General features: G+C 40.3%; 1 protein-coding gene across 1 annotated transcript in view; it reads right to left on the bottom strand.

Annotated features, from left to right (window-relative positions):
• Positions 1-27,701, bottom strand: part of babam2 (BRISC and BRCA1 A complex member 2) — a 121,190-nt gene that overhangs the window by 15,483 nt on the left and 78,006 nt on the right. Inside the window, exon 7 of the mRNA XM_026151098.2 lies at positions 19,407-19,516. Coding sequence (XP_026006883.1) covers positions 19,407-19,516 — 110 coding nt within the window. The remainder of the gene's footprint in view (positions 1-19,406; positions 19,517-27,701) is intronic.

The following is a 27,701-nucleotide window of genomic DNA, read 5'->3' as shown; positions in this document are numbered from 1 at the left end:
AAATATAATTTAGACTCTGGAAATTTCCTTTCATTCAGTAGCTTAAAACTTAAAATATACACAGTGAGACATTTAGTGGACAAAAGAGAGATTAAAGAAAAATGCTGAAAGGCAGTGGCTCAGAAGTCCTCTTAGAAGCAAATCTCGGCACTTATCAGCTATTTTGCAATGCATATGCACAGTTATTTGTACGGTCACCTTAAAGCTCTTATCTACATGAATAGGTAGAGCCACAAGTTTAATTTCAGTGCTCACAAGATCAAAAAAACCTGCTTATATAAGATCAGGTTTACTTTATTTATTCTAAAAGTAGATAACTTCCTGCGTTAAACCAACCAAAGCAATATAAGCTGAAAACCTAAATAGCAGTGGTGTTGCTCAGTGTTGCCTCAGTCACGTGGGCCTAGAAACTATTTGGCAACTCCCTGGCTGTCTCTGCGTGGGGAGTGGTTTCTGGCTGTCACAAGGTGAACCCCATCGCAAAGAAGGTGCCACATAAAAAGACATTCTTGCAATCACTTTGGTCACTGATGTAACTTCCCCTAGCTTGCATAGAAAATGTCTTGTCTGTAAACAGTAACAACTGCTCAAGAGCAGTAGTGAAAAGTGCAAAAAGTGTGATGAAAATCAGAAACAGAGACTGTAAAAGTTGCAACAACTGATGTTTGTCAAAAGTTGCAACTTTTACTTTGAAGGCAAGGGTCCCTGTTTCTAGCTTGTGTAGTTTGCTATCAGCTAGCAACAAAAGCAAAAAGCAAGGAGGTTTTTAGTGCAGTACCATAAGCCTCTTTGTGGCTGACTTCACCTAACGTCAGCCTCCATCAACCATTTGCCAACCACTTGGGGAAATACACATTTCTGCCTAGCAGCACGTGTTTACCAGGGGATAGCCAACCAATCACAAGGTCTGTCATGAGTAACTGGGGCCTAAAATAGAATATCACAAATCAAAATAGCTCACCAAGGTACCATTAAACAAAAGCTAAAAAGCTAAATCACCTGACAAATCAAGAACACACATGCACAAAATTAAAAATCTAGAAAATTTGCCCAGAACTTCCAGAAATCAATATGTAACTCATTTTACATTGTGGGCCACATACAGCCCACTTTCATCTTAAGTGGGCTAAACCAGCAAAACTCTCCTTTCTGTCAGTGTAAAGATGTTTAAATACACATTTAAACCCAATTAATATAAGAAAAAGCAATGCAATTTTAACAATATGTCACAGTTCTTCTATATTATTATCCTAAATTCTATTCTATATGAAATACTGCTGTAGTAAATGAAAGAAATCTACCAACAAATAAATAAATGTGCAAAATTACAGAAAGGATTAATTTCTCTCAATGCCTAGATGATCCTGCGATTACAAAGGTTTTTATTAATTCACAGAAAATATGCATTTATTTTTATATTTTTATTGTGGCCCCATTGTAAAACAAACAAACAGGAACTTCTCTGTCATTTAACTGTTTATCTATTTCTTTATTACTTTGGTCTAACATGAATGAAAGCGGTCTTTACCAGTAGGAAAAATTGTAAAAGTGTTATAAGTGGTAACTGGAAATACAGTCACAAGTTTAAAAGCTACACCCTCCTTCATATATTCCAAAGCCATCAAGTCTTTCCTCTGCCAATTCTGGTCGCAGGGCTTTACATTTACCTGCATCAAGTATCAAGAGCATATCTAGACTATAATAGCAACTTTTATTTTGACTTTTCCCACCTGGGAACCTTTGAGCTGCCTTAGTTTATACCAAAAACTTCCTGTTAAAAACTCTGTAATAACCTTTATGGATCATTTTCACAGACAAGCCTCATGTGAAATAAAGTGTTCACAGGCTGAGAACTCCCCCTGATTAGTGGGCTGACCTTTATGTGTTATGTCAGCGGAGATCCCCTGGTGGGGTGAGAAAACACTGACCAAAGTGATATGATATGAAACTTTTTCAATCTGGGTCTCATCTCGAGTAAAAAATAGGTTAGAAAAATGTTCCCGATACGGTTCTGTCACTTTAATAACATGTCTGTGCTATCAGGCTTCCAGCTTTAAAGTGCTTTAACATGAGCATGCTGTGGGTGGGCTCAGAATCGAGACATAATGGTGTTTTACTTTCAAAGTGGCACCCTGAAGAGTCCCCGCTTCTGTCTTCACTGGTGACTCCACTCTCAACACTACCCACACATACTGGAGTCATCACGGAGACATGCTGCCTAACACAAACCCTCTGAGCAATGGAACCCACTGTATGACATATTTACAGTGGATTGTGTACATGCAGTCATGTAAATATGCAGTACAGCGACGGGGCTGCCTGTGACTTCATCAACCAGAGAGATTATCTTCTGTGACTCAGGTGGATGGTGACGAAGCTTGGTTTGTTTGTGTGTGTGTGTGTGTGTGTGTGTGTGTGTGTGTGTGTGTGTGTGTGTGTGTGTGTGTGTGTGTGAGGGAGATAGGGTGTGTATGGCAGTGCAGTGACAGTGTTGGATAAAAGCTCAACTGGAAAGAGGGCAGCTATGATTCATTATCAAAGTGAAAGATGAGGCCAAGAAGGACTCTTTTGAGATTCAAATGTAGTTTCAAAGCAGTAACATTTCCATTTTGATTGCCTTCTTCATTTCCTAAAGCCTGGAAAGTCATCTGAGGCCCAGAGGAGTCTGCCGCTTGAACTATCCAAGGTCCTACTTTTCCACTGTGACCTGACAAGGCACCTTTGGCCCACAGCAGCCACAGAGGGCAACCATCGTGGCTAAATATTGTCAGCTTTAGCATCCATCTGGGTAAAGTCAGATTAAAAAAAGCAGAGACTGAAAATCATCCATAAAATAGTTCAAATGATGAGTACAGCAATGATGTAAGCCTTTGTTAGATAAATGCTCGTGAAGTCTCTTTTGGGCTTTTGAGAGCACTGTGTTTGCAGATTTTTATTTTTTCCATGAATAGTTTACTCTGAATTTCTGAGATCGTCTCTATAAATAAAAAAAAAGGACAAATTTGATTCATCAAGCGAATGTCTGACACTTCCATAAATTATCAATAAGTCTTTCATTTTTATCAATTTCTATTTTTAGCTGACATTAACAAATTTTATGGTGGTGTTTGCAGTCCTGCTGCTCTTTACTGAGAAGATGTTTATATTTTCAACTGACAGTCTGGCCGCCATGATTTGTGCGTGCATCCGGTCTGAGGCAGTTCTAAATCTGTATGCACAGTACAAACAAATGATCCTCAGATTTGTGCTTTCATAAACATGATTTGAGCACATGCACTGTTTGTGAATGAGGCCCTGTGCAGTGCTCCAGTGAACTCAACTTAGCACACCTGCAGGTTGTAAAGGTGAACTCACTGCACTTTGACTTTAAACGGACAGCTCTCTTTATAACTGTGCTCTCATTCACTAACGAAAGTTACACAAATGTCACTTTACTTTTATTTAATCAAACAGTCTAATTGCAACTAAACTCTCTTACTGTTGTGTCTCATTAAATGAGGACAATGACACAATAAACAAAGACATTAAAACACTTGAAAGAATCCTATAAAACATAGTGAATATCTAAGATCTCCAAGGGGAGTGTAGGACACTCCTGAGTTTATTTGAACAACAAATGAAACAACATGTACCCAAGGCGCGTCTGTAAGATATCTAAGTATTTCCTGGATCAAGAATTGCTGTTACATGATTTCAATGAGGGGAGAGATGAATGATAAAGCTTCAATAGCAGTGTTCTTTGAGTGAAAAGGTGGAATGACTTTAAAATCTCTATAAACCTTCAAATACAGTGAAAATGATGAATATAAAATGTGTCAATGATAAAGTGTAGTGCACTTTGATACAGGAGATTAACTGCTGCAGTGTTGCTCGGGCAGTGTGATAATACACACATAGTATCTCCATAGTCAAGGACAAACAGGAAAGTTGACTGCACAATAATCTCACGGTTGAAAGAAGGCAGAAGAAGACAATAACAATAATTTTTAAATTAACTATTTTTTTTCTTAAATGTTTAACATAAATTTGAGGAATTAACTATTTTGAAATTTTGGATTTTAGAGTCTACTTTTGTTTCATTTGATTCCTGGTCACGTGGCAAAGAAACAGATACAACTCAAAAATGTAAGTATTAAAAAAGTATAAAATCGAATGGGTTCATAAATGACCTCACTTTGCCATTTCAGTCACTAAACGATATTTTGGCTTCACGTCTGCATGCTGGTCTGATGACAGCTGTGGGAGAGTCTTGTTTTTGCCAGGCTAGTGCTAATCAAATGTGACCAAACACCCACACATCCTCAACTTAGCTGATATTTCTGAATTATTTCTACATTTCTTTTTTTACCTGAAGGGGAAAAAGAAAAAGAAAGCTTTAAACCTATGTTTTAAACAGTTTTTGGAGATCTGATTGAAGAAACACAAAATTGCAGAGAGACAGAATAATGACAAAAGCACTGCTATCAGTATCTGGTATCTGATAATTCACCGGAGAAAACTCATAGTGTATTTGACCGGTCAAAACAATTTATATATATATCATCTGAAAGTTCTCCCTTTTTCACTACATTTTGATATTTTCTAGCTTCAATTCATTTGTGTTAAAATAATTTTTTACAATAATGATGTTTTAACATTCACCAAATGTTGGGAAAAAAGCATGTTAATATTTTTCTGTATGTGATCTTGCTAATTTTTTTCTTTTTCTTTCATGCATCTACAAGATTCTTTTCATCATTTGTTTTGGACGGGATTTCTTCGTGCAGGCAAACGGCAGCGTTTCCGGTTTGGTGACCTCAGGATAACCTCTCTGCTGTTTACAGACGATCCAGTTGTTCTAGCTTCATCAGTTGGTGACCTCCAGATCACACTGAGGTGGTTTGCATCTGATTATGAAGAGGCTGGGTTGAGAATAAATGCTTTCATTCTGAGGCAGTTTATCTCATTGGAAAAAAGGGCGGAGTTCTCACTCTGGCTCAGTTCAAGTATCTCAAGGTCTTTTTTAATAAGTGAGGGGAGAGTGGAGACTGACAGAAGGATTGGTGCAGCATTGGCAGTGATGCAGATGCTGTACTGGTCTGCTGTGGTGAAGAGGGAACTGAACGTGAAAGTGAAGCTGTCGATTTTCCCGTCAATCCACATCCCTGCCCTCGCCTATGCCTCGAGGTTAGGTAAGGACTGAGAGAATGAGATCCTGGATACAAGCCGTGGAAATGAACTTAATCCGTAGAGCATCTGGGTTTAGAGATAAGGTGAAGAGTTCGACCATTTGGGAAGAGCTTCAGAGATGCTACTCCTGCACATCAAAAGGAGATAGGTGAGGTGGTTCAAACACCTGGAGTATTTGATAAAGATGCCTAATGGAAGGATGACAGACCCAGGATAAGATGGAAAGTGTACATCTCTCAGCTGGCTTGGGACACCTGTGACCTGGACCCAGATATGTGGTAGAAGATGGATGAATTGATGGACGGATGGATGGCATCGACAGCATTTCCTTTACCTATTTATTCAAAGTGATTCATTCCTCTAAAGTGCTTCATCAAAGTTGTATTAATACATGTAGAACTAACAAACAATCGTTAGTACTTGCTTGTTATTTAAATGCATGTGAAGTAGCATCACAAACCTCGCTTTGCACAGACTTATAGAAAAACACAACATCTTCAAGGATACAAGGAGGGGGAAGAAGTGGCAGTGCTTGGAGCTGCTGAGAGTGAGAGAAGTGTCTGCACTGACATCTTATACTGTCAAGTAGGTTTGCTGGGTTAGTGCTGAATTTATTTTATCAGACTGACAATTTCTGACTGTGACAAGATGTTCACAAAACCTTGAAAAATATCTGATGGAAATGCAAAGATTTTCAAAGACTATAAAACACCTCGACAGACCCAGGAGAAGGGACACACAGACACACACACACAAACTGTACACCCACACACATAAACTTACACACATCAGCAGGCAGGAAAGTATGTGCATGCACGCACACGCACACAGTAACACACTCACACACAGGCACCTAAAGGCAAATGCAGATACACAAACATTAGTGCACTGCAGCCTAAAACTGTCTCTCTGTGTTGATTTTTCTGGGCTCCTAAATCTGGTTTGGGGGCAGAGACGGTGCCCACTCGATTCTTTTATGCAATGCAGCAGGTTTTCTGGGGGAAGGAGAGATGTATCCAACTCATCTCATGGGCACAGTACAATCAGGTAAACGAGAAGTAAAAGTGAAAATGAAAAGGGCGATGAATCTGGTTATGGAACAGTTGGAGAAGGAGACATAAAATGAGAATGAACTGAGAGCCTTCGCAGATGCGTGTCTCTCGATGATGACTCCAGAGCGATATTAAATACTAGAACTCTCTAATGTTGGTGCAAACTGCACAACACAATCTCCTTACAGTACTACAGTACACCTGAATGAAAATTACAGTTTAATGCACAAAGAAAAACTGCAAAAACTTCTCTGGAATAGGTGGAAAAACATGACGAAGGTGTGAAGTAGACCTCCACACAGACCTCCACTCATATTGAACCCACATAAAGGGCCCAACACTGCAACCAAGAGCTTGTTGAAAAAATCCAGTTACCAGACACCACAGGTCACCAAAAGAGCGCCTGAGCTCACGCTCCAGAAAGTCTGAGGTGTTCTGACAGCCCAAGAAGGATCCATAAAATAGTAAGCAGGTGGTTTTAATGTTGTGACTGATTGGTATGTAGTCTTACATTTCTCTGTGTGGCCTTAGTCTCTTTCTGAGCTTTTTCCCCATTCAGTTTATGTTCAGAATTAAATATATTTGAGTTAGTCTGTAGATAAACAACAAACATATTCCCAGAAACAGAGTCTTATTCAACACAGGAAAATGATTGGACCACACAGCTATTTTCCATGTAGTTTTCACTGTCTACATTTTTCAATGAAGAATTTATTAAAAGATGCAAACAGCACATTTTTTGCATAACCATCCGGGAAGTCCTTCAAGGGAAAAATAATTGGCTGATAATTGGCTGATCACCTAAAGCATGCCAGTAGCCGTGCTCTTATTGGCCAGTAGTTCTTTATAGGATTCCGACTGTGCTAAACAGACTTTAGTTTGCTTCTAAGTGCACACTTAAACCCTTCTGATAGTGTTTTTTTCAAGTCTAGTCAAGTTTGAATCCTGCTGCTTTGCAAGGTGAGGGAGCTTTGGACATAGACAACTTTTTTCAACAGTGAATTTAAATGAAAAATGAAGAGCAGACTTTCAACTTTGATTCAGTGGGTTGAACAAAAAAAAAAAAGTGAGGATCTAAAGCATTTTTTAACACAATCCTTTTATTTCAGGGGTTCAAAAGTAATTGGACAAATGAATGTTGTGTGTTCACATCTAAATCCTCCAAATTCAAGCACCACACCTCAAATCAATTCCAGGTGTTATATCTACGTAATTGACAAATTAAATAACAGAAAATAAAATGTTTATTTCTAATACTTGGTTCAAAACCCTTTGCTGGAAATGACAGCTTGAAGTCTTGAACTCATGAACTCATGCTGTGCCAGGCCTTTGCTGCAGTGAGTTTCAGTTGCTATTTGTTTGTGAGCCTTTCTGCCCGAAGTTTAGTCTTCAACAAGAGAAATGCATGCTCAAATGGGTTCAGATCAGATGACTGACTTGGCCATTCAAGAATATTCCACTTCTTTGCTTTAATAAACTCCTGGATTGCTTGGCTGTATGTTTTAGGTCATTGTCCATTTGTATTATGAAATGCTGCCCAATCATTTAGCTGGATTTGAGTAGACAGCATGTCTCTGAACACATCAGATTTATTCTGCTGCTTCTGTCGTGTGTCACATCATCAATAGACAGTTGTGTGCCAGTGCCACTGGCAGCCATGCACGGCCAAGCCACCACACTGCCCCCACCATGTTTTACAGATGATGCGGTATGCTTTGGATGCGGTTGCGCGTCTTAGTTTTTTCTTGCCATTAATCTGGTAGTTGTTGATCTTGGTTTCATCTGTCCAAAGACTGTTTCCAGATCTGTGCCAGCTATTTGTTTTTTTTAGCAAAGTCCAACCTATCCTTTCTATTCTTAAAGCTAAGGAGTGGCTTACACCTTGCAGCGAACCCTCTGTATTTATTTTCATGCAGTTTTCTTTTTATGCAAGTGTGGTATATCGATATGTCTATATCCTGGAGAGAGTGTTGTTCAGTTGGTTGGCTGTTGTCACAATGGAAATGATTCTGCGATCATCCACCACAGGTATTTTGTGTTGCTAAATTCACCAGTGCTTTCCTTCTTCCTCAGGATGTAGATTCTGTCACTCCTATTATTGTAATATATCATATATATGGACCTAGCTGCATACCTGTTGGCCAATAAAGATTGTTTTATGTGACAAATTTTCCATGACCCTGACAAGAAATGTTAAAAATCGATATAAAATTGATATTCAGGGCATGTGGATAACAAAGCCTTCAGTTAAAAGATGAAAAAAATGGCAGTTCTCTCTGCAGAAATCATTCTATACTTAATGTGAGACTTATTCTAAGGAACCTTCAAGGAGAACACATTCTGCCTCTGTTTATTCCTTCATATGTACATTGTTGCAGTGGTGGATACTATATGTAGGGCTCTCCTGCTTGTCAGGACAAGAAGACTAAAACTTTATTCCAGAATAAATTAATCTGCCTCCCTATAAATTCATGTAGCATCTTCACATATAACAACCACTTGTAACACATTTCTGGGCATGCATGGGTGCGTGAATACAGGTTTGAGCCTGGACTTTTACCCCACTGTGAAAGTAAAGTGTGCGGAGCAATACTGAGCCATCATTATAAGATGACAGAAATAAGTATGACTGCTGGACTGAATTTTTAAACCTAGCGTTGTCTCCTCAACTTTTTTGTCTCCGTCTGTGAAAAACTCCACTGTGTGTGGGAATGGCAGGTGAAGAGCAGAGAAGAGACACTGAGATATTTTACATGCACGCACGCGCACACACATACAAAAGGACTGTATAGTAGAACTGTAGGTCTAAGATAACCAAAGACAACCATAAAGCTAGGAAATGTCTTTTGCACATGGGTTAAGGTTAGGCATTCTGGAAGGTTGATAACCACCTCTGCTGCCCTGTCAGTGATGCTGCAAGGAGACAACAGGACAACTGACATACCGGTATGTACAAGCAATCCCTGACAGCTCCAAACATTAACTCTGACAGAGTTTTTTTTTCTACTCCTGATCTGTATGATGTCATAGCCCTCGCTATTTTACTCCCTTGTTTGTTTAGGATGTTTAACCTTTATGTTTAGGACCAAAGAGGGGTGTTCCTTAAAGCGGGAGGAGCTAAAACACCTTATTTTAGATGGAGCATGAACTCAGAGACAACTAAAAGATAAATTTTAAAAGTGTGAGTCATGAAAATCTACTCTCACAGAGTCCAAGAACAACAATATGCTGCTGGAAATGAGCATAATAAGTAGAATTTAATTTGACTGTTTATAAAACCAGCATACACCCACCTGACGCACTTAATCTCAGTGACCATACTACTGCGTTTACTCGTTAATATTCTGTTTCGCTGGGATGCTTGAATCTCGCATTTCTAGGCCTGATCATACCATGACCTCCATTACAACACAAGTCATTAAAGACATGATTTGGCTTGACAACAGATTCTGTGTAAAGACGCCTCCAAAGCTTACTTTTTTTCCCTTTGCGCGCTCTAAATGTCTACATCTATTTAACACTTAACAGCTACTTTAAACGAGTAGGGAGGAAAAAGCATAAGAGCCACAAAGCGTGACACCATGCTTTTCACAGTATATTTTCTTCTAGGCTTCCCTTAAAACATTATATAACAAATGAAGACTGAATCTTAACCAGGTGCATCTCTGAACCTACAGAATAACAGTGTTTTTACTTCTCATAATCAATAATTTCTACAGAAAAAGAAGCAAAACGGTCCTCATCAGAGACAGGAGCCGATGCAACAGTCTCACACTGTACATTATCGGTAAAAATGTGGGTGTCGGTCGGGGTATTTCAACATTTTTTTTTCTCCCATTGCTGCTCTGTAAGGCAGAGAACATTACACTGATGGACACGGGAAGAAAAGGTAACAGGGAGAGCAAGAAAGAGAGAGGAAGAGGGAATAGACGAAGAGGTATAACACTGTAGCTCAGGGGGCTTACGAGTTTGCGTTCACGGAACTCAGATCTGAGCCCCTGCTGAAGGAGAGTAAAAGTGAGATATCAAACAACTCAGGAGTGATGTGAGAGAAGAGTAGAGAGATGGAGGAAAGAGAAAATGAGAGAGGGAAAAAGCTCTCCGTTTTCCTGTGTTGTGTGTGTGTGTTGTGTTTTTTTTTTTCCTCTTTTCCTCGCTGTGTTTCAGTCGAGCGAGGGACGACCTTGCTGGGTAGAGCACAGCGCTTCTCTCTCTTTTAAGTCCCACTCACTCTCTCGGTTCCCTTTGAGGATCAGCCAGAGGGATCAGCAGAGGAGAGAGAGTGATAGAAAAGCGGAGAAAGATGGAGAGAAAAGAAACAAGCGGCAGACATGTGAAAACCGGGAGGAGGGGTGGGTACAGAGACATACGACGGAGGAGACAAGAGTTAAGAAGTTGAGAAAGTAAATTAAGAAATACATGGACAGGACAGCTATGAAGAGAGTGATAAAATGTTGTAATGCAAGCAGGCAGGTACAGAAAGCTTCAAACGTCTGGACACTGAATGGATGTAATTGCCTGAAATCCAGTGGTACCAGAACCAAAGCTGAAATGAGCTGAAGTTGTCCACAGCTGCTTCGCTTCCCACTTTTTAAGTAACTTTAACATTGATTTAAATTCTATTTGAGGTATTCCACGTTTGTAGGCGCCCTTAAATCAATTGTTAATTCAGGATTTTAAAGAGTCTGCAATATTTTTATTGCGACATTCTTTGTGACAAATAACGGACTCCAAGATTTCTGCTATACAGCCTTGGTGAGCTACAGTTCTAGTTGGAGAGGCCCTGCAGCTTGCAGCTGATACCCAGCGGAAATAGTTTTTCCATTTAACAAAAGTCACGTTTTTGATACTATTCATAGCCAGCATATTCAGCAGATGTCTTGAAGTGTATAAAATTACTTAATTATCTCTCATTTTGTCTTTATTGGTAGTGGCAGGGTCCTGCCTTGCCATGCTGGTTTCAGACTCTGAACAACAATGCAGTGTGTAATCCTGTGCATCTCATCTTGTTTGCTTTCTTTGCACCATATCAAAGCTATATGAAGTTGCCACTAATTCAACGGAACATCCTATTGCCACCACTTTACATTTAAAGCATTCAGCTGGAAAAATAGCAGCTTCAGTCTGCTGCCTGTGTCACCAAAGGATGTGCTCAGGCACCGCGTTGCATTTTGGCAGCACTCAAAACCGGATTCAAAATCAATGTAGTAATGCATGAAAAACTGAAGAAAATGGGATTGCAGCATAAGACTATGGGCTGGGCTGCAGGTGCGTGTCTTTACTGTGTGTAAAATGTGAGCTGTTACACAGTCGGTGTGGACTGATTAAAACACAAAGATATCTGCTGAGCCGCGTAAGAGATGCATGACTGAGAAATAAAACTGAAATGCCTTCTGCGTAGGAGAGTAATGGAACAAGAAGAAGCAGCAGCCACACTGGGCTGTCAGATAAGAAGTTACAAACGACAGCGCGACTACCCGCTTCACCGTGTCCTGCTTTAGTTGAAAACTGCAGGTGCTGTGTGCAAAATGAAGTGAGATCACAGGCTGGGAAGTTTCTTGGCTTACTGTATTCACAATGTGAATTAGCATGGTGAATGGCCCACATTTCAAAACTGCCAAGAGGATCACTTTGCTGCCATCCTGCAACAGTCGCATTCACGGTAAAGAAGTCATTTCTTGAAGATGTTGATAATTCCATTAATTCTAATTAAGGAAAGATTTGACGAAAATAAGCATTTAAGATTATACTTAAGAGAATTTATTTAGTTTTACAAATGATATAGATTATTTCAATACAGTCTCGAAAGGTAATATATTGAAGAATCTACTTTTTAAAAAAGGGTACAACAAACAAGACAGTAGTTAATACATCTAAATAATTAAATTATTGTACTGTAACAACATTTTGGAAATGTTTTTTTTTAAAGCATTAATTATAACAAAGACTGTTTAAAACCAGAACCTCACAATGAAACAGACTGATCAGTGAACATCTATCATGTCTATCATATCTATCTATTACTTTTACTCTATTTCCTTGGATTATTTCTCAAAACACTGAACTGTCTGCTCAGTTCAGCTATGGTTCCCCCGCTGCTCTGCACAGCCTGGTTCTCCCCCTCTCTCAACGGGCTCAATATCTGCGACCCCTTCAGCCCTGCAGTAATTATTCCTCTTTTCTAAGTACAGTCCTCTCTATATGTATCTATCAATCACATCTAGCTAGCTCTGGCTCATGTTAAAGCAGCCTTATGTCGAAATGGGTGTGAACAATACAGGTTGCAACATTAACATTAATTCTTTTGGGGTCAAAATGACTCCCTCAGTTGTTCTAGGCAACAGTGGCTGTATTTGTTTTTCTTTTGAGAACTAGAATTTACTATAAGATAAAATTATGAAATATGATTCTGACAGAATAGCATGATTTTTTAAAATATCAATAGGTTAAAATTAAAATGGCAAAAAAGATTCAAATGAGGTCGCATTTACCTCTGAACTGAGAAATATAATTAGTTCATCCTGGGGTACTGAAATTCCTGCAAAATATTCCTGATACCATTTTATGAGACTGGGATGGAAATCAAGTCCTAGTGACATTTGACCACCAGGTTCTGGAGGATAAGTGAAAGTTTAGTTTTAAGACAACCCCTCAAGGTCTCTTCAAGACCTCTGACTTCCTAATTTTCTATAAATCCAACTGAGTGCAGCAGATTTGAAGAAATTCCCACAAGCTGTTCAAAAGCATTTATGAAAAGGTGATGAATGTGAGGTCTAAGAGACCTTTGAACAACAAATGGATATTTGGGATCTCTTCACGACTTAGGGACCGATATGAGATCACAATATCTCTGACTACCAGATTTTAATCAGCTCATCATTGAGTGAATGCCTTCAAATTTAAAGAAATTTTCCTCCAGCTGTTCAAGAGATATACTGGGTTCAAAAGGATGAGAAAGACTGACAAAGGCACGACCTGATAACAGAATGCCTCCGGCCACAGCTGTCGCCAGCACAGAGACATAAAATTCATGAGATGATTAAAAGATAGAATGACAGAAAGACTGCAGACATAAAGAAGCCTGGAACATTTTGACACTGAATTGATGTAGTTGATATGACACCCTGTACCAACACTGAAGCTGAGCCAGTCTGTGTACTTGTCAGCTGCTACATTCACCATTTGATAAAATTAGGACTGATTTAAACAATTTCCAAATCGGCTTTGATGTGAATTTTATCTTGGCATTATAAGATATCGCGAACATTTGTGGCAGCTTGGATTAATGCAGAACCTCTTGAACGTTGCTGTCCATCAAATGCTTCCTAGAAAACCACAGAAATGTGCGGGCACAATGATTTTTCCTCTTCACTGGAGCAGATGCAGAGATAATGGGCAGCTACACATGACCAAAGACTAACAAGGGTCAGAGAGGACATGGAGAGAAACTAACAAGGGTAACAGATCTGCATAATAACACGTACAGCAAATAGGCTGGCTCTCACACATCTGCATGCTAAATTAAGTAGCATCCAGGATGAGTGCAACACAAATGCACTGATACACAAACTCGTACACACGTACAGTTGGTTGTCTTCAAACAACGGTGAAGAAGACATTTTCGCCCTGGGTCATGAATTAACACACTCCCACACAGCTGACAAAAAAGGTGCACAAAACCATGTAGCAGAGCATATTCATGGATGGCCTTGATATGCATATGTGCAAATATCTCAAGACAAAGAGGCAGCATTAAGTTGTGGAAGAGGGATGATAAATGAGAGTTTGGCTTTATGCGGTACTGTTAAGCCTCGGCATTTTATCTCGCAAGCAGGGTTTGTTTTATAGCATCTTTATCTACCACCCTACTGTTGTGCCGACAACAGCCCTTCTCCATCCCCCCTGTGCCAGAACTCCCCACTTTATGCTTCCCATCCTTCTGCCTTTAGCCACCTCCTGTCTGCTCTCCTCATGCAACTGGCAGAGGAGGAGAGCCTCCAACAGCACTGCAACAGCTTCAGTCTGGTCTGGAGGGAGCGGAAAGGTCAGTTTTTCTCTCACACGCAGGGCTTGATCATAAACAGGCAGACATATGCAACAGAAACGATTTGAACAACACAACAGCACTCCTGATGAAAGCCTCTTCAACCAAGTGGATTTTCTGTGCAGAGGAGTGTCAATCAAAACAAAAATCCTTTTAAAAACAAGGTGATTGAATCTGGTCAGGAACACAGAGGAATTAAAAAGACTTGCGTATCTGTTCAGTGCTTCATCGACTGTATAAAATCATTAATCAACCACTATGAAAGAGTACTTCATCAAGGTTAGGGTAGTTCTTTCTTTGCAAAGATGTTGCTCTCTCTATTATTGCTTGCATACAGACTAGTGGTACATTAAAAAAAATAACCAGAATTCAGAGTAATCACCTTTATCCAGTAAAACATTTCTATCCTGATGCCAGTGGTCTCTTCCACAGTGACAATATCTTTTTATGATAAGGAAAATGTTACATGAATCACATGCTGTGGCCTTCAAAGTCACCAAATCTCGACTCAACTGAACAACTGTGGGAGTTTTAGGGCTAAAGACAGTGTTTTCCATCACCAAAACAATAAAATGAGGAAACATCTTTGGAACAATGGTGTTCACCCCTCCTGTGGAGTAAAAGATTAGATAATCAATGCCAAAGTGCACTGAAGCCCTTTGTATGACATATGGTGGCCCAACAGTTTATTCAAGTATACATGCAACATTTCTGCTTTAAAATAAATACACTATGGGTGTTTTTTGCTACGTCTGCATCTAAATTGGTACAGTTACAATTGAGAATTTCAAAGAAAACATATTTAATTTCTAACAGTTTCAATTTGCCCATTGTGAATGTAGTACAGCTCATAATATCGACAGCTATTTACACTGATTGCTATACATACGTTTTTAGTCATTTGTAAACTTTCATCTACCAACCTACAAATCATAAGCCTAAATAGCATTTTTTAGGTCCCACAATTTAATCCTTAACATTAACATCAATAGTTAATAAGGGGCTTTTAATTGTAAATACAGAAATGAGGATGGACATGACTGAAAAGGCAAGGCAATACTTTTCCTCAAGGCTATTAATGGCCACAGCAGTTATGTCAATCGCGGTTCTTTGAATGAAATGTTCTGAAATATTCTCCTCCTTCTGCCATCCACAGCACTCTGTCTTTTACCCTCAGTTAATGGTGCAGAATGGCAAAGGTGGCCAATGTTTAAAAGTTAAACCCTGTTGTGGTTGTTAAAATGTACGTGTAAAGTCTGTACTTTATGATTGAGCGATTGTTACAGTGTAAACACATTTATAAAAATGGCAAAGGTTCAAGAATCCCCATCGATCACGTAGTTTCTGTATACAAATGCACACGTTTTATTTCAAGTAAATATTTCAACTAGTCACCATATAGAGATGAATCTTGGTACCCCATTTAATTTGTAGGACAGTTTCCTCCAGCTTGAACTAGGGAGGGGTTCAGAAAAAAACATACATACACTACAATCATTATTATTATTAATAATTATTATTATAAAATATTGACGTCTTTGAGGGCGTAACTGTATGTAACTCTAAATGTAACTAAATGTAAACTAAATGTAACGAAATGTAACTCTATAGAGTTACATTTCACGTGCTGAGTTCATTGTATTTGTACCAGAGTCATTGTATGTAATATGATCAAGTACCTGAGTCATTGTATGTAATGTGATCAGTAAGTTATGACTATGCAGCCGATATGACAAAAGGAGCACAGCAAAGGACACCTTTGGTTGTGCGCTGCTCTTTTCAGCATACTGGAAAACGGAGTGTCAACATGTATTGTCTTTAGTGACTGAGTTACAAAGTGAAAGAAAAGCAGTCTTCTAGCATGAGAAGGAGAATGTGTAAAAGTGAAATTGAAAGCACTAAAAGTATGTCTGTGTATGTTCTCAGTCATCCAGTCATGGCAATCTAAGGACGTTGTGGGGAACACACCCCATCACATCAAAAACTCCACTGACTTCACCAACAAGGTCCAGAAGCTTACACTGGATCTAAATGAAACAATCGTGTCCTTTCATGTGGTTTCATTCTTCGCTTGCATACCTACAACTGAGGCAGTGGAGACTGTCAGAAAACAACTACAGCAAGACAGCTCCTTATAAAACAGAACCAGTCTTACCCTCGATCGGATCTGCACACTGTTCTGATCTGCCTTACCGCTACATAATTTAAATAAAACAAGGGTTTCTACAGACAAAAACATGGATGTGCCACGGGCTCCCCAGTGTCACCCACTGTAGCCAATCTTTACTTGGCGGAAGTGCAAAGTAAGGCTCTTGGGTCTTTTGAAGGGACAGCACCTAGCCACTGGTACAGATATGTGGATGACACCTGGGTCAAAATCAAAACCCAAGAAGTAGAAGCCTCCACTTTGAAGTTTACCCCAAGCCAACACGCACACATTTATCTCTTTGACTCTCACCACTCTCAAACACAAACTTGGAATAATCGGGAAAGAGGAGTGAAAGAAGCCATCTATGTCCACTGTGAACATGGAATCCTTGAACAGAGGGAGCAGCTTATGACTAGGGATGGGTACCGGTGTCCGGTGCCATGATGGCACTGGTTCTGACATAAACGGTAGTAACCAGACCGAAAAGCAGCGCACATTTCGGTGCTTTATTTCGGTGCTTTTTTTTCCTGAGCTGTGATACACTTCTAGCCAATCACCCATCACGTTTCCGAGGATAGTAGGCGGGCCCAGGTACGTACGCTCTTTTAGAGCAGAGCTACAGATTAAAAATGTCCAGGGCGAAGCGGTCAAAAGTCTGGCTGTACTTCACAGCAAAATATGCAAACTCAGCAGCAACAAGTGCTTTAAGCTGATACTGTGATACTGTCAAAGGAGGTAACACCTCAAATCCGATGAAACACCTGGCGACGCATAGCGTTTTTTTTTAAAAGCCGAGAAATGCGCCGTATTTGATAGCTTGCTGTGAGACCTCACACCGAGCACATCTACTGCGGGTGGGTTGCCTGTTATGCAACATCCCCCAAAAACACGATGAGGAGAGTCCTGGCCCCTAGCCCTGCCAGTGTAGCAGAAATGATGACGGATGATGATGCAGCAGCAGCCGTTCTTCTCTGCGTGAGTAGCTTAATGTTGTTCGTGTATAATTTACGTTGAGTAGGCTAACCACGTTATTAAATTAATGCATGTAAGGTGAACTAGCAAACATCATCATAGCTACATGCGGCTGTCCTCTTGTTTGATGGCAGATACTCCCTTCACCCTGGCTAAAAAGGCTAAAATGACCAAAGAAAAAGAGGGAAACAGCTAAACATGAGAGGTTTTTGGACAAAGTTTGTGTTTTTTACATTGTTTAAGCACTGCTTCCAGCCAAGAGTGATACCATATATGCCCCATAGCTGCAGAAAAGGCTAACATTGTTATCTTTTTACAAAAAACAGCTGAACATGAGAGGTTTTTGGACCAATTTTGTGTTCTCCATTCTTTAAGCACCGGTTTGAGCACCGTTTGAGCACCGGCACCGTTTCAAAAGTACCGATTTGGCACCGGTATCGGATAAAACCTAAACGATACCCATCCCTACTTATGACACTGACTGTCTGCCATCTCCAATCCAGTTTTGAGATCCCTTCACAGGTGCCTTAACGCCCACTCACATCTCATGTCAGTTGATCTCAATGGCTCACATGATAGGGTGCGGCAAGGTCTGACAATGGTTTCACCTGAAACCTCTGCTGTTAATGACCCATACCTTGGCTCGTGTGATGAGGCACATGAACAATAATGGGTCAGCAGCCCTATTAAGAGACAACTCCCACTAGGGCTTAAATACCTGGGACTCTCCACCATTTGGTCTTAGAAGCTTCTCAGATGGTGAGAGGCCTTCAAGAAACTGACACAAGTCCAGTTGCTTTTCTTTCCAAGATCTTTAAAGCACCAAAAGGAAAGGTACAATTTAATAATAGCAGATAAAGAAACTAAAGGGCAGAACAAGACAGAGAAGCCACAGATGAGAGTGGAAAAAAAAACATGTTGAGACAAGAGAACGAGAGACAGAGAGAGAGAGAGAGAGAAAGAGAGAGAGAGGAAAAGAAAGAAAGGGCAAGAGCGAGAACGGGTGGTGGTGGCGGCGGTGGTGATGGGGGAGGGAGCAGAGGCCTCTTAACCTGGTGCGACGGGGCGTGTGCTTGTAAATAAACATCAGCTCGAGATTATTCTGAGCACGGAAGCCCAGACTGTGGGGCCCTGAGGTCAGAATGGGCCCATACCTGGCTCGCTCTCTCTCTCTCTCTCTCATTCACACACACGCGCACACACACACACACACAGATCTACATCCACACTTACACAGAGATTGTGTTCTGAGCAAAGCCCGGGCACTCAAATACATGAAAACAGACATATATTTGAGATATGAAGACCCACATACATGCATGCATGCATCCAAACACACACACAAACACGCATCTGCACAAACACACACACCCAAATAGAAAGTGACAAATGCACACAAACACATACACTGAATCTAGCAAGACAAAAAAAAAGTTAAACAAAGAAGCCCACTGCAGCGATACCCACACAGTGCCCACAGACTCAGAAAACATTCGAGCGCAGGCGCACACACACACACACACACACACATGCACACACACACTCGCACAGTTAACACTCCAGATGTCTGCAGATATCCAGTCATCCCTCAGCTCAGACTCCGTGTGTCATCAATCTCATTTTTTTTTAGTTCTTCTCTTATTGTTTTTGAAAAAGCGTCTGATGAGTCCAGACACTGGGATGTATGACTATTCACAGTGACATAATAAGTCGCTAGATTCACAGCACACTGACTCGAATCCAGAGATTATCTCCTGCATCTGCAGAGCTGGGCCACATCACCTTTAGCTGTGCGCTGCTTTTAAAAGTTAGTTACTGAAAAACTTTTTACTTTAAAGTCTCCACTGGAAGCACTAGAAACACATAAGTCAGTGGCAAGAGTTGTTTTTGGTCGATTGTTTGTTGAGAAAGTTGATTTTTAGAGTGAAATTAAGGTAAATGTTTTTTAATTTCCCCTCCTGATCTTGCCATCACTATGAACACACATTATATATGGCCATACATGGTAAGTGTCACTTACTGTTCGATGCTGGGGGACAGGTACAGTTTAGGAAAGACTTGGGTTGCCTCAGCATCCTCAAAGCTCACTGAGAGAAGGGCCACATCTTCTCCAGGGTCCAGTGCTGTGTCCTTAGATAGAAGAAGCCAGATTGGTTTAGTAAATAAACAAACAATAAATAAAAAAATAAAATATGGACTATGAAGGCATTCAGAGTTATTAAAACACATGAACTAATCAGATCATTAAAGTCAGTCAGAGATTAAATGAAACTTGTGCCATAGTCTCGAATTCAGATGGTAAACTGGTCGAGGTTCTCATCAATCAAAGATGGCTAACCAAATCATTATTCTCCAGTTGCTATGTACTTTTAAAAGAAAAAAGTACAACATCAACAATGTTAAAGAAGAAATTAATTATTTTTTGCAGCAGGAGGAGCAAACGGAAATAAAGACAACCCAAATGAACAAAAACCACCTGGTGTTAGCACAACTTTGGACTTATCCAAATATTCCTCTATGGAGAAAAAACCGTGAGACCTTTGCTTCCCTTAACATGTTACCTAAATTCATGGTAATGATATCACCAACCCAATCATTGTTTCTGGTCAAGCATGGCCACCTCTGATAAACGCATGCCCTGATGGCTCGTCTCCCCGAACAGGACAACGAGCTTCACTGTACCACAAACACTGCTCAAAACTTAAAGAACAAAAATGTCAAATGTCAGCATTCAGTTCCAAATAAATTGAAGCAAAAGGTGTCAAAGAAGTTGCCAATGTGACTGATATTTGTTTAAACATGTGTTTAAAAAAGTGGGGGGTACACCTAAAGATAATTATATTTCTTTTAATATTTGATTTGGCAAGAGTTTATAAAACTCTTCTTGTCTTAATATATACCGTATATATTTCTCTTGTTTTTACTGGCACCTGATAGCATCAGACAGGCCACAATCACAATATAACTACCTGGTACCTGTCAACTACCAGGAGTTGGACCGGTAAAACGTGTGTGGAACAATGAGATGAGATGCCGCTTTAACAATGAGGAGAACCTTGCCACAGCTGTCAAAAAGTCTTGAGTGGAACTTGCCACAAATAAATAAAAAGATAAAATAAAAATAAAGTCCAATGGAAACTTTATCTGGCAAGTTTACCACAACTATGAGGCACGTATATAATTGAAAAATGGCCATAATTTCCCCAATTTACCTGTTTTTTTTATACATATATAGCACATCCAACAATGGATGAAATGATTTCTTAGGATATGATGGAAATGTTAGCATACTCACTCTTGAAAGTAAGATAGTAAACAAACCTACTGAACTATAGGATGTATTTGCTTGTGCTTTTGTGCGTGAGTATAGCCTTGAACACCTGCTAGCATATCTGCAGACTCCTACGCCTTTTCTTTACAGGAAGCTCTCGTCACTCTAATAGCAGACACACTTCCATTTTAATCAATACATCTGCCACCGTTCATACGATAACCTTGTCGCTTTTGTTGCATCGCATGTACACATACAAGTAGCTAAACAGAAAATAACACTACATCTACCTCAAACCACTTGAGTTATTTATAACATGTGCAGTGTCAAATTTCCAAAAGGAAGCAAGTGACGGATTTGATAAGAGGTTCGAAAGAGTTCAGATTGAGAAGCAAACAGTTCCCTGTTTTGGATGATACATTTCACAACAATTGCACAAGCCTCAAAAATATCAAAGTAGATGGAAAGGCGAGGAGGGAAGACACCAGAAGAAACATCTGTTTTGTTTCATGCCACATTAACTTCAACAGCTGCACCATGAGGCTGAGCTGATGACTGGGAGCACCAATCAAATCATGTGTGAGATGGATGCAGAGGCCACCCGGAGCTGCTCGCTGCAAACCTCATCCGTCTCTCTGAGGTTCTAATTTCTCATTCTGTGATGTTTTTCCTAGAGCATGGCTACTTCCCGAGCACTGTCATTAGTGCAATTCCACATCAAACACCATTCTCGACTCCCTATCTCTCTCCATGAAGGCTCAGCAGCGTTAATCAAATGTCTTACAGATGGTTTGAACTCATCCATTTGTTATAATCGCTGCCCGCCGTGGTGAGAGGAAATCTAACCACCATACATGATGGACAGAGGCGCAGTGCAACCAGTTTGCAGCAAAGCAGCCTCTAATGTAATCAAGCTTATTAAATAATCACGCACGCTTTGGTGTGCTAATAACAAAACCAAAAATGACCTCTGGTTTGAGAAAAATAAACTCCTTCACTGAACATTTTCTCCTTAAGTGGAGTGGAATTAATTTCTCACCATGTAATCGAATGATTTTTAATCATTTGCTTAATTAAAGAAAAAAAAAAACAATCGAATTAATCAAAAACAATAAAATCAATAATAAATAATTACAGCCTCGAGAGTAAGAAAAATGTCAGAGGACCAAAAGGCAAAGAAAAGGCAAATAAAATAAAAAGGGCTATTAATGCAGCTCTTTACTCTGCAGTACATTTATATAGTAACACATGTATTTATTGGTCACTACAATGGCTTAAGCTACACTGACTGTCACGCAGTGTGTTGTCGCAGCAGATACATTAGGGGGTAAAGACATAAGACGTCGAAAGGAGGCAGAGAAAGACGACAGGGTGTGTGGCATCCAAACGTGTTGCCTGATGGAATCAGCTCACATCAATATAGTGTGCATCAGTAAACAAGAGCTGCTCTCTGTCTCTCAGCAGCGCTCGCGGCTTCTGCCGCTGACAATATGGGACAGATAGGAACAGGCGTGGAGATGTGGGGCTGGGGTGGGCGTGGGGTTTGGGAAAAGATTGTTTTGCTCCAGTTTGTAGCTGTCAAGTCCCGTTCTCATCTTTAAAGGTGATTTAATGGATGCTTCCTTCGGACTGGGAGAGAGTAAACAGACGGATGAGAACCAACAGGAAGGTGGAGAGGGCTAGGAGGGGAGCATGGGCCAGCTCTGCATGGGCTGCAGTGGACCATCCCTCGATTCGGTCAGACCAAGGGCGCCGTTGAAGGGAGAGCCTTTTTGCGGAATGAATCAGACTGATCTCGTCCCAGAAGACAGCGAGGAGCTGTCACAAGTCATATTGCATCAGTGAAACAAACAAACTAAAGGCAGACCCTTTAACTTTTAGCTATTGCCATTCTAAATTAATGTGCTGTGCAAAAGAACTGGACTACACAGATAAAAATAGTTGTTTTGTCTTGTTTAGGTAAGTATAACTGCACATCAAACTTTTGCGCGATTATTTTACAACCTCACTTTTGTTTGTAAAACTGAAAAGTAAGTAGTGTCATCCAACTTTTCCTCCAAGACTAAGAGTCTCAATGCTTCCTAGTAGCTATGTGACGCCGTTTTTAAGTCTTGACAAAGGCCCGAATATCAGAATCACATATGCCTCTACCATGTATAGAGATTTACTTGTTTCCCATTATCATGTAGTGGACAACTGCTTCCTAACCTGGGGTTTGTCTCGTAGCTGAGAGTTGAACAACTTGCTCTCAACTTCGTGTCATTGTTGCACCAGTAAACAATGACATGAAGTTGAGAGATTGGTGAATCTCATCACCACAGGTTGATGAACTTTATTGACAAGCCATGTTTTTTTTTGTTGCCACATTACATCTTACATACAGTGGGGCAAAAAAGTATTTAGTCAGCCACCGATTGTGCAAGTTCCCCCACTTAAAATGATGACAGAGGTCAGTAATTTGCACCAGAGGTACACTTCAACTGTGAGAGACAGAATGTGAAAAAAAAATCCATGAATTCACATGGTAGGATTTGTAAAGAATTTATTCGTAAATTAGGGTGGAAAATAAGTATTTGGTCACCTCAAACAAGGAAAATCTCTGGCTCCCACAGACCTGTAACGTCTTCTGTAAGAAGCTTTTCTGTCCCCCACTCGTTACCTGTATGAATGGCACCTGTTTGAACTCATCATCTGTATAAAAGACACCTGTCCACAGCCTCAAACAGTCAGACTCCAAACTCCGCCATGGCCAAGACCAAAGAGCTTTGGAAGGACACCAGGAAAAGTATTGTAGACCTGCACCAGACTGGGAAGAGTGAATCTACAATAGGCAAGCAGCTTGGTGTGAAAAAATCAACTGTGGGAGCAATCATCAGAAAATGGAAGACATACAAGACCACTGATAATCTCCCTCGATCTGGGGCTCCACGCAAGATCTCATCCCGTGGGGTCAAAATGATCATGAGAACGGTGAGCAAAGATCCCAGAACCACACGGGGGGACCTGGTGAATGACCTGCAGAGAGCTGGGACCAAAGTAACAAAGGTCACCATCAGTAACACACTACAACGGCAGGGAATCAAATCCCGCAGTGCCAGACGTGTTCCGCTGCTGAAGCCAGTGCATGTCCAGGCCCGTCTGAAGTTTGCCAGAGAGCACATGGATGATACAGCAGAGGATTGGGAGAATGTCATGTGGTCAGATGAAACCAAAGTAGAACTTTTTGGTATAAACTCAACTCGTCGTGTTTGGAGGAAGAAGAATACTGAGTTGCATCCCAAGAACACCATACCTACTGTGAAGCATGGGGGTGGGAACATCATGCTATGGGGCTGTTTTTCTGCCAAGGGGACAGGACGACTGATCCGTGTTAAGGACAGAATGAATGGGGCCATGTATCGTGAGATTTTGAGCCAAAACCTCCTTCCATCAGTGAGAACTTTGAAGATGAAACGAGGCTGGGTCTTCCAACATGACAATGATCCAAAACACACCGCCCGGGCAACAAAGGAGTGGCTCCGTAAGAAGCATTTGAAAGTCCTGGAGTGGCCTAGCCAGTCTCCAGACCTCAACCCCATAGAAAATCTGTGGCGGGAGTTGAAAGTCCGTGTTGCTCGGCGACAGCCCCAAAACATCACTGCTCTCGAGAAGATCTGCATGGAGGAATGGGCCAAAATACCAGCTACTGTGTGTGCAAACCTGGTAAAGACCTATAGTAAACGTTTGACCTCTGTTATTGCCAACAAAGGTTATGTTACAAAGTATTGAGTTGTATTTTTGTTATTGACCAAATACTTATTTTCCACCCTGATTTACCAATAAATTCTTTACAAATCCTACCATGTGGATTCATGGATTTTTTTTTCACATTCTGTCTCTCACAGTTGAAGTGTACCTCTGGTGCAAATTACTGACCTCTGTCATCATTTTAGGTGGGGGAACTTGCACAATCGGTGGCTGACTAAATACTTTTTTGCCCCACTGTAGGTCCTCTCCTGGCCAAATACTGGGCTTTGGAGGCTGACAACCAATAGTAAGAATGATTAGGATACATATGGTAAAGTCCAAGGGTCTTCTAAGTAAAAGTGTGTTTTACTTTCATTTCAAAAAATTGGATACATCATTAACTAAATAAGGAAAAGGTCTTTTTGTAAAAACACTGGAATGGGGAAGTGGGTTTTCCTTTGTGGTTGGATAAAACCTGTCTTTTGGGAGATTTGGAGACAAAAACTTATATATGCAGTAAAAACACTGCTATGAGTGCGCCCCGTTATAGGTGAAGTGGATAAGATTGATCATCATTGCAACGGATACTTTACCCCACCGAAGCATAAAACACAGCTCACAAGGAAGCTGGCTAACATCAAAAAGAGCACTAAAGCATTGACCTAGCAAAACTCCCCAAATCCCAGAATTTTAAGCAATGGAACAAGCTCAAAAACCCCTAGTTGCAGAGTTCTCCTCTGCAACAGACAAGACTAAATGAATCCAAACCAAGTGAAATCAATCAAGCCAAAGCAAATGTCTTCATGTCATAATCTAGACAATCTTAATTTAGTATGGATGTTATCATCATAAGTCATCAAATATGTTTTTAGTGAAGGAATCCACAAATTCGATAGACTTCTACTCTACTCTACTCTACTCACTGCCTGGCAATCGGTGAGAGTTAAGAACCAATTGATTAATCGTGCAACTTAAACTAAATTGCGGCTGACTGAGAGGTTAAACATTTGGATAACTTAGAGAAAAAAGATGTCAGATCTTGCTGTCTTTGTGAGTGAATGCTGCTTGTGGGGAAGATGCTATTTTTGACTCTTACAACTGTCCAAGTATTGCAAACCGACAACAGTGTAACCTAATTTTTTCTTTTTTTAATCTCCACTTTCATGATCCCTGAAGTCCCATGAGCTGTAGATTCAAGTACCCAGACTCCTGAGTATTAAAAGATATAAAAAAAATTTCAAGAGTATGGAGAGAGAGACAAAGATGTTTATCTAAAGCTTGAACTTGAACTCAAATTTCATGATGCAATTTTCTGGGGAAAAAAAGTTTGTTCTTAAGTGGGGTGTTTAAAGTAAATTAAAGCGTAGAGAGGCAATACAAATGATTTACTTGACAGCTGGTTTTGGTTATGGAATACACAGAAGGGATGTGCTTGCAGTGCAGTGGTAATTTAAAAACTCCTTTCTTCTCTCAAAACTATCCCAATGAGAACAAAAGTTGACCTTTTAACCTGCTTGCCTTGAAACCATTACTTAAATTAAAACAGAAGAGCATTTCCCTCTGTAATGAAATAAAAGGCCCCAAATGGCCATTAATGTTTCTCCCTTTTAACCAAATACACTTGAGGGCAGCTGCTGCTTGCTTATGTAAAGAGTTAGTTGAGAAGAAACAAAAAAAGCCTTTCCTCCACAAGCCACAGGCAGAACCTTAATGAAGAGGCTTCTTCATCAGTAAGTAATGAGCACTGAAATGGCCTCACTCTGAGGACTGCAAGACAGGGAGGGCATCCTGCAGCAGTTGCAGTTCTACGTTGTGCCCAGTATTTACTACGTGCCCTCAGAGAATATGACTCAAGAGCTCAAGGACTAGTTTTAAGAAAGAGGGTGAAGAGCACGTACATTTGTGTGGACATCAAGGTTAGAGGGTGCCTCCAAGTCAAGCTCTTTCACGTGGCCACAACTACACATCTTCCATGCTCGTTACTCTTTCAGACATAAATGCATACACAAACGCGCTTTTCCTTGTGTCCGTCCTTGTGCTCCCCGATGCCCTGGCCTCTGGCATCTCCTCTGTGTCGCATGTGACAGGTTGGAAATGTGACAGCTGTCCTTATGCCAGACCAAGTCTGACCAAAGTCACACACACAAACACACTCATCCGCGAATGCTGCACAGGGGCTCAACTGCAGGGCTCAAACGGAGGAGGTAAGGGCACTTTGTCCATCTTCTTCGCCCAACTTTAAATGTCATGCCCAACGTAATGGGCCGGCTTGACTGACAGCAGGGTTGTTGTGTGAGGACGTGTCCAGCTTCTAGGCTTTGAGTGCCCCTGTAGACATGCTGGACACAGTGCTTCATCCCTGTACACAGTGTTGAGCAAAAGTATTGAACCGCCCCTTATTTATTTATTTATATTTTGCTAGGAGAATGGGAAATAGGTGCAGTGACTTATTGAATTATCTGCAAACATACATGAAAATACAATATTAAGCAAAAACAGAGTTGGAGCAATTTAAGGAGCTCAAAGAGATTAATATTTGGTATAGCTACCAAACTCTCTTAGGCAAACTTTATTGTAATTTCTTTAGGTTTTTTTCAGGAACTTCTCTCCAGGATTCTTGAAGGAGATTCAAAGTTCTTCTTGGGATTGTTGGCTGCCTTTTATTTCACTTTCTGTAAAGATTATGCCAGACTGCTTCAATAATGTTGAATTCCGAGGTTTGGGGAGGCCAATCCATGAACTAGTGTTCTATTGTGTGTGTGTTTTTTTCTGTTATCCAGGTATGCTTTTACTGCACTGATAATTTATTAGGGATGATAGTGATGCAAAAAAAATGAAGCCATTGCCAATCAGACACTTTCCAGATGGAATTACACGGTGGATCTAAGTCTGCCTGTATTATTCTGCATTCGTAATTCATTAATAATTCCATCAATTTAACTTTCTTTTACAAATGGCAGTAGGCACTCACTATTGTACCTCTCTTCTGACCTTCTGTTGACAATGGTTTCAACCAAAATTTTGAAATTTTGATTCATCATTTCATAATACCCGTTGCCACTGACTTTCAGCATAATTCTTATGTTATTTGTCATAATACAGCCTACGTTTCCTTTGCTTATAAATCTGTTCTTGGGAGCCACATTTCCACTGAGCCCATTTCTGATGAGGCTTCGTTGAACAGTAGATACATTTTTCTTTGCTTTTTTTAAAGACTTCCAGATACTGTTTATTAACTTAATTTGTCCTCCACTTGTCCAATTTTGTCAAATGGTTCATTGAAATATGCCAAATTTTTAGCCAAGAGTTTTTAGGAGT

The sequence above is a fragment of the Astatotilapia calliptera genome, chromosome 19 (assembly GCF_964374335.1).
Source record: "Astatotilapia calliptera chromosome 19, fAstCal68.1, whole genome shotgun sequence".
Taxonomy (NCBI): Eukaryota; Metazoa; Chordata; class Actinopteri; order Cichliformes; family Cichlidae; genus Astatotilapia; species Astatotilapia calliptera.
Note: the sequence above shows the minus strand (reverse complement) of the source record. Positions and strands in the feature narration are given on the sequence as shown.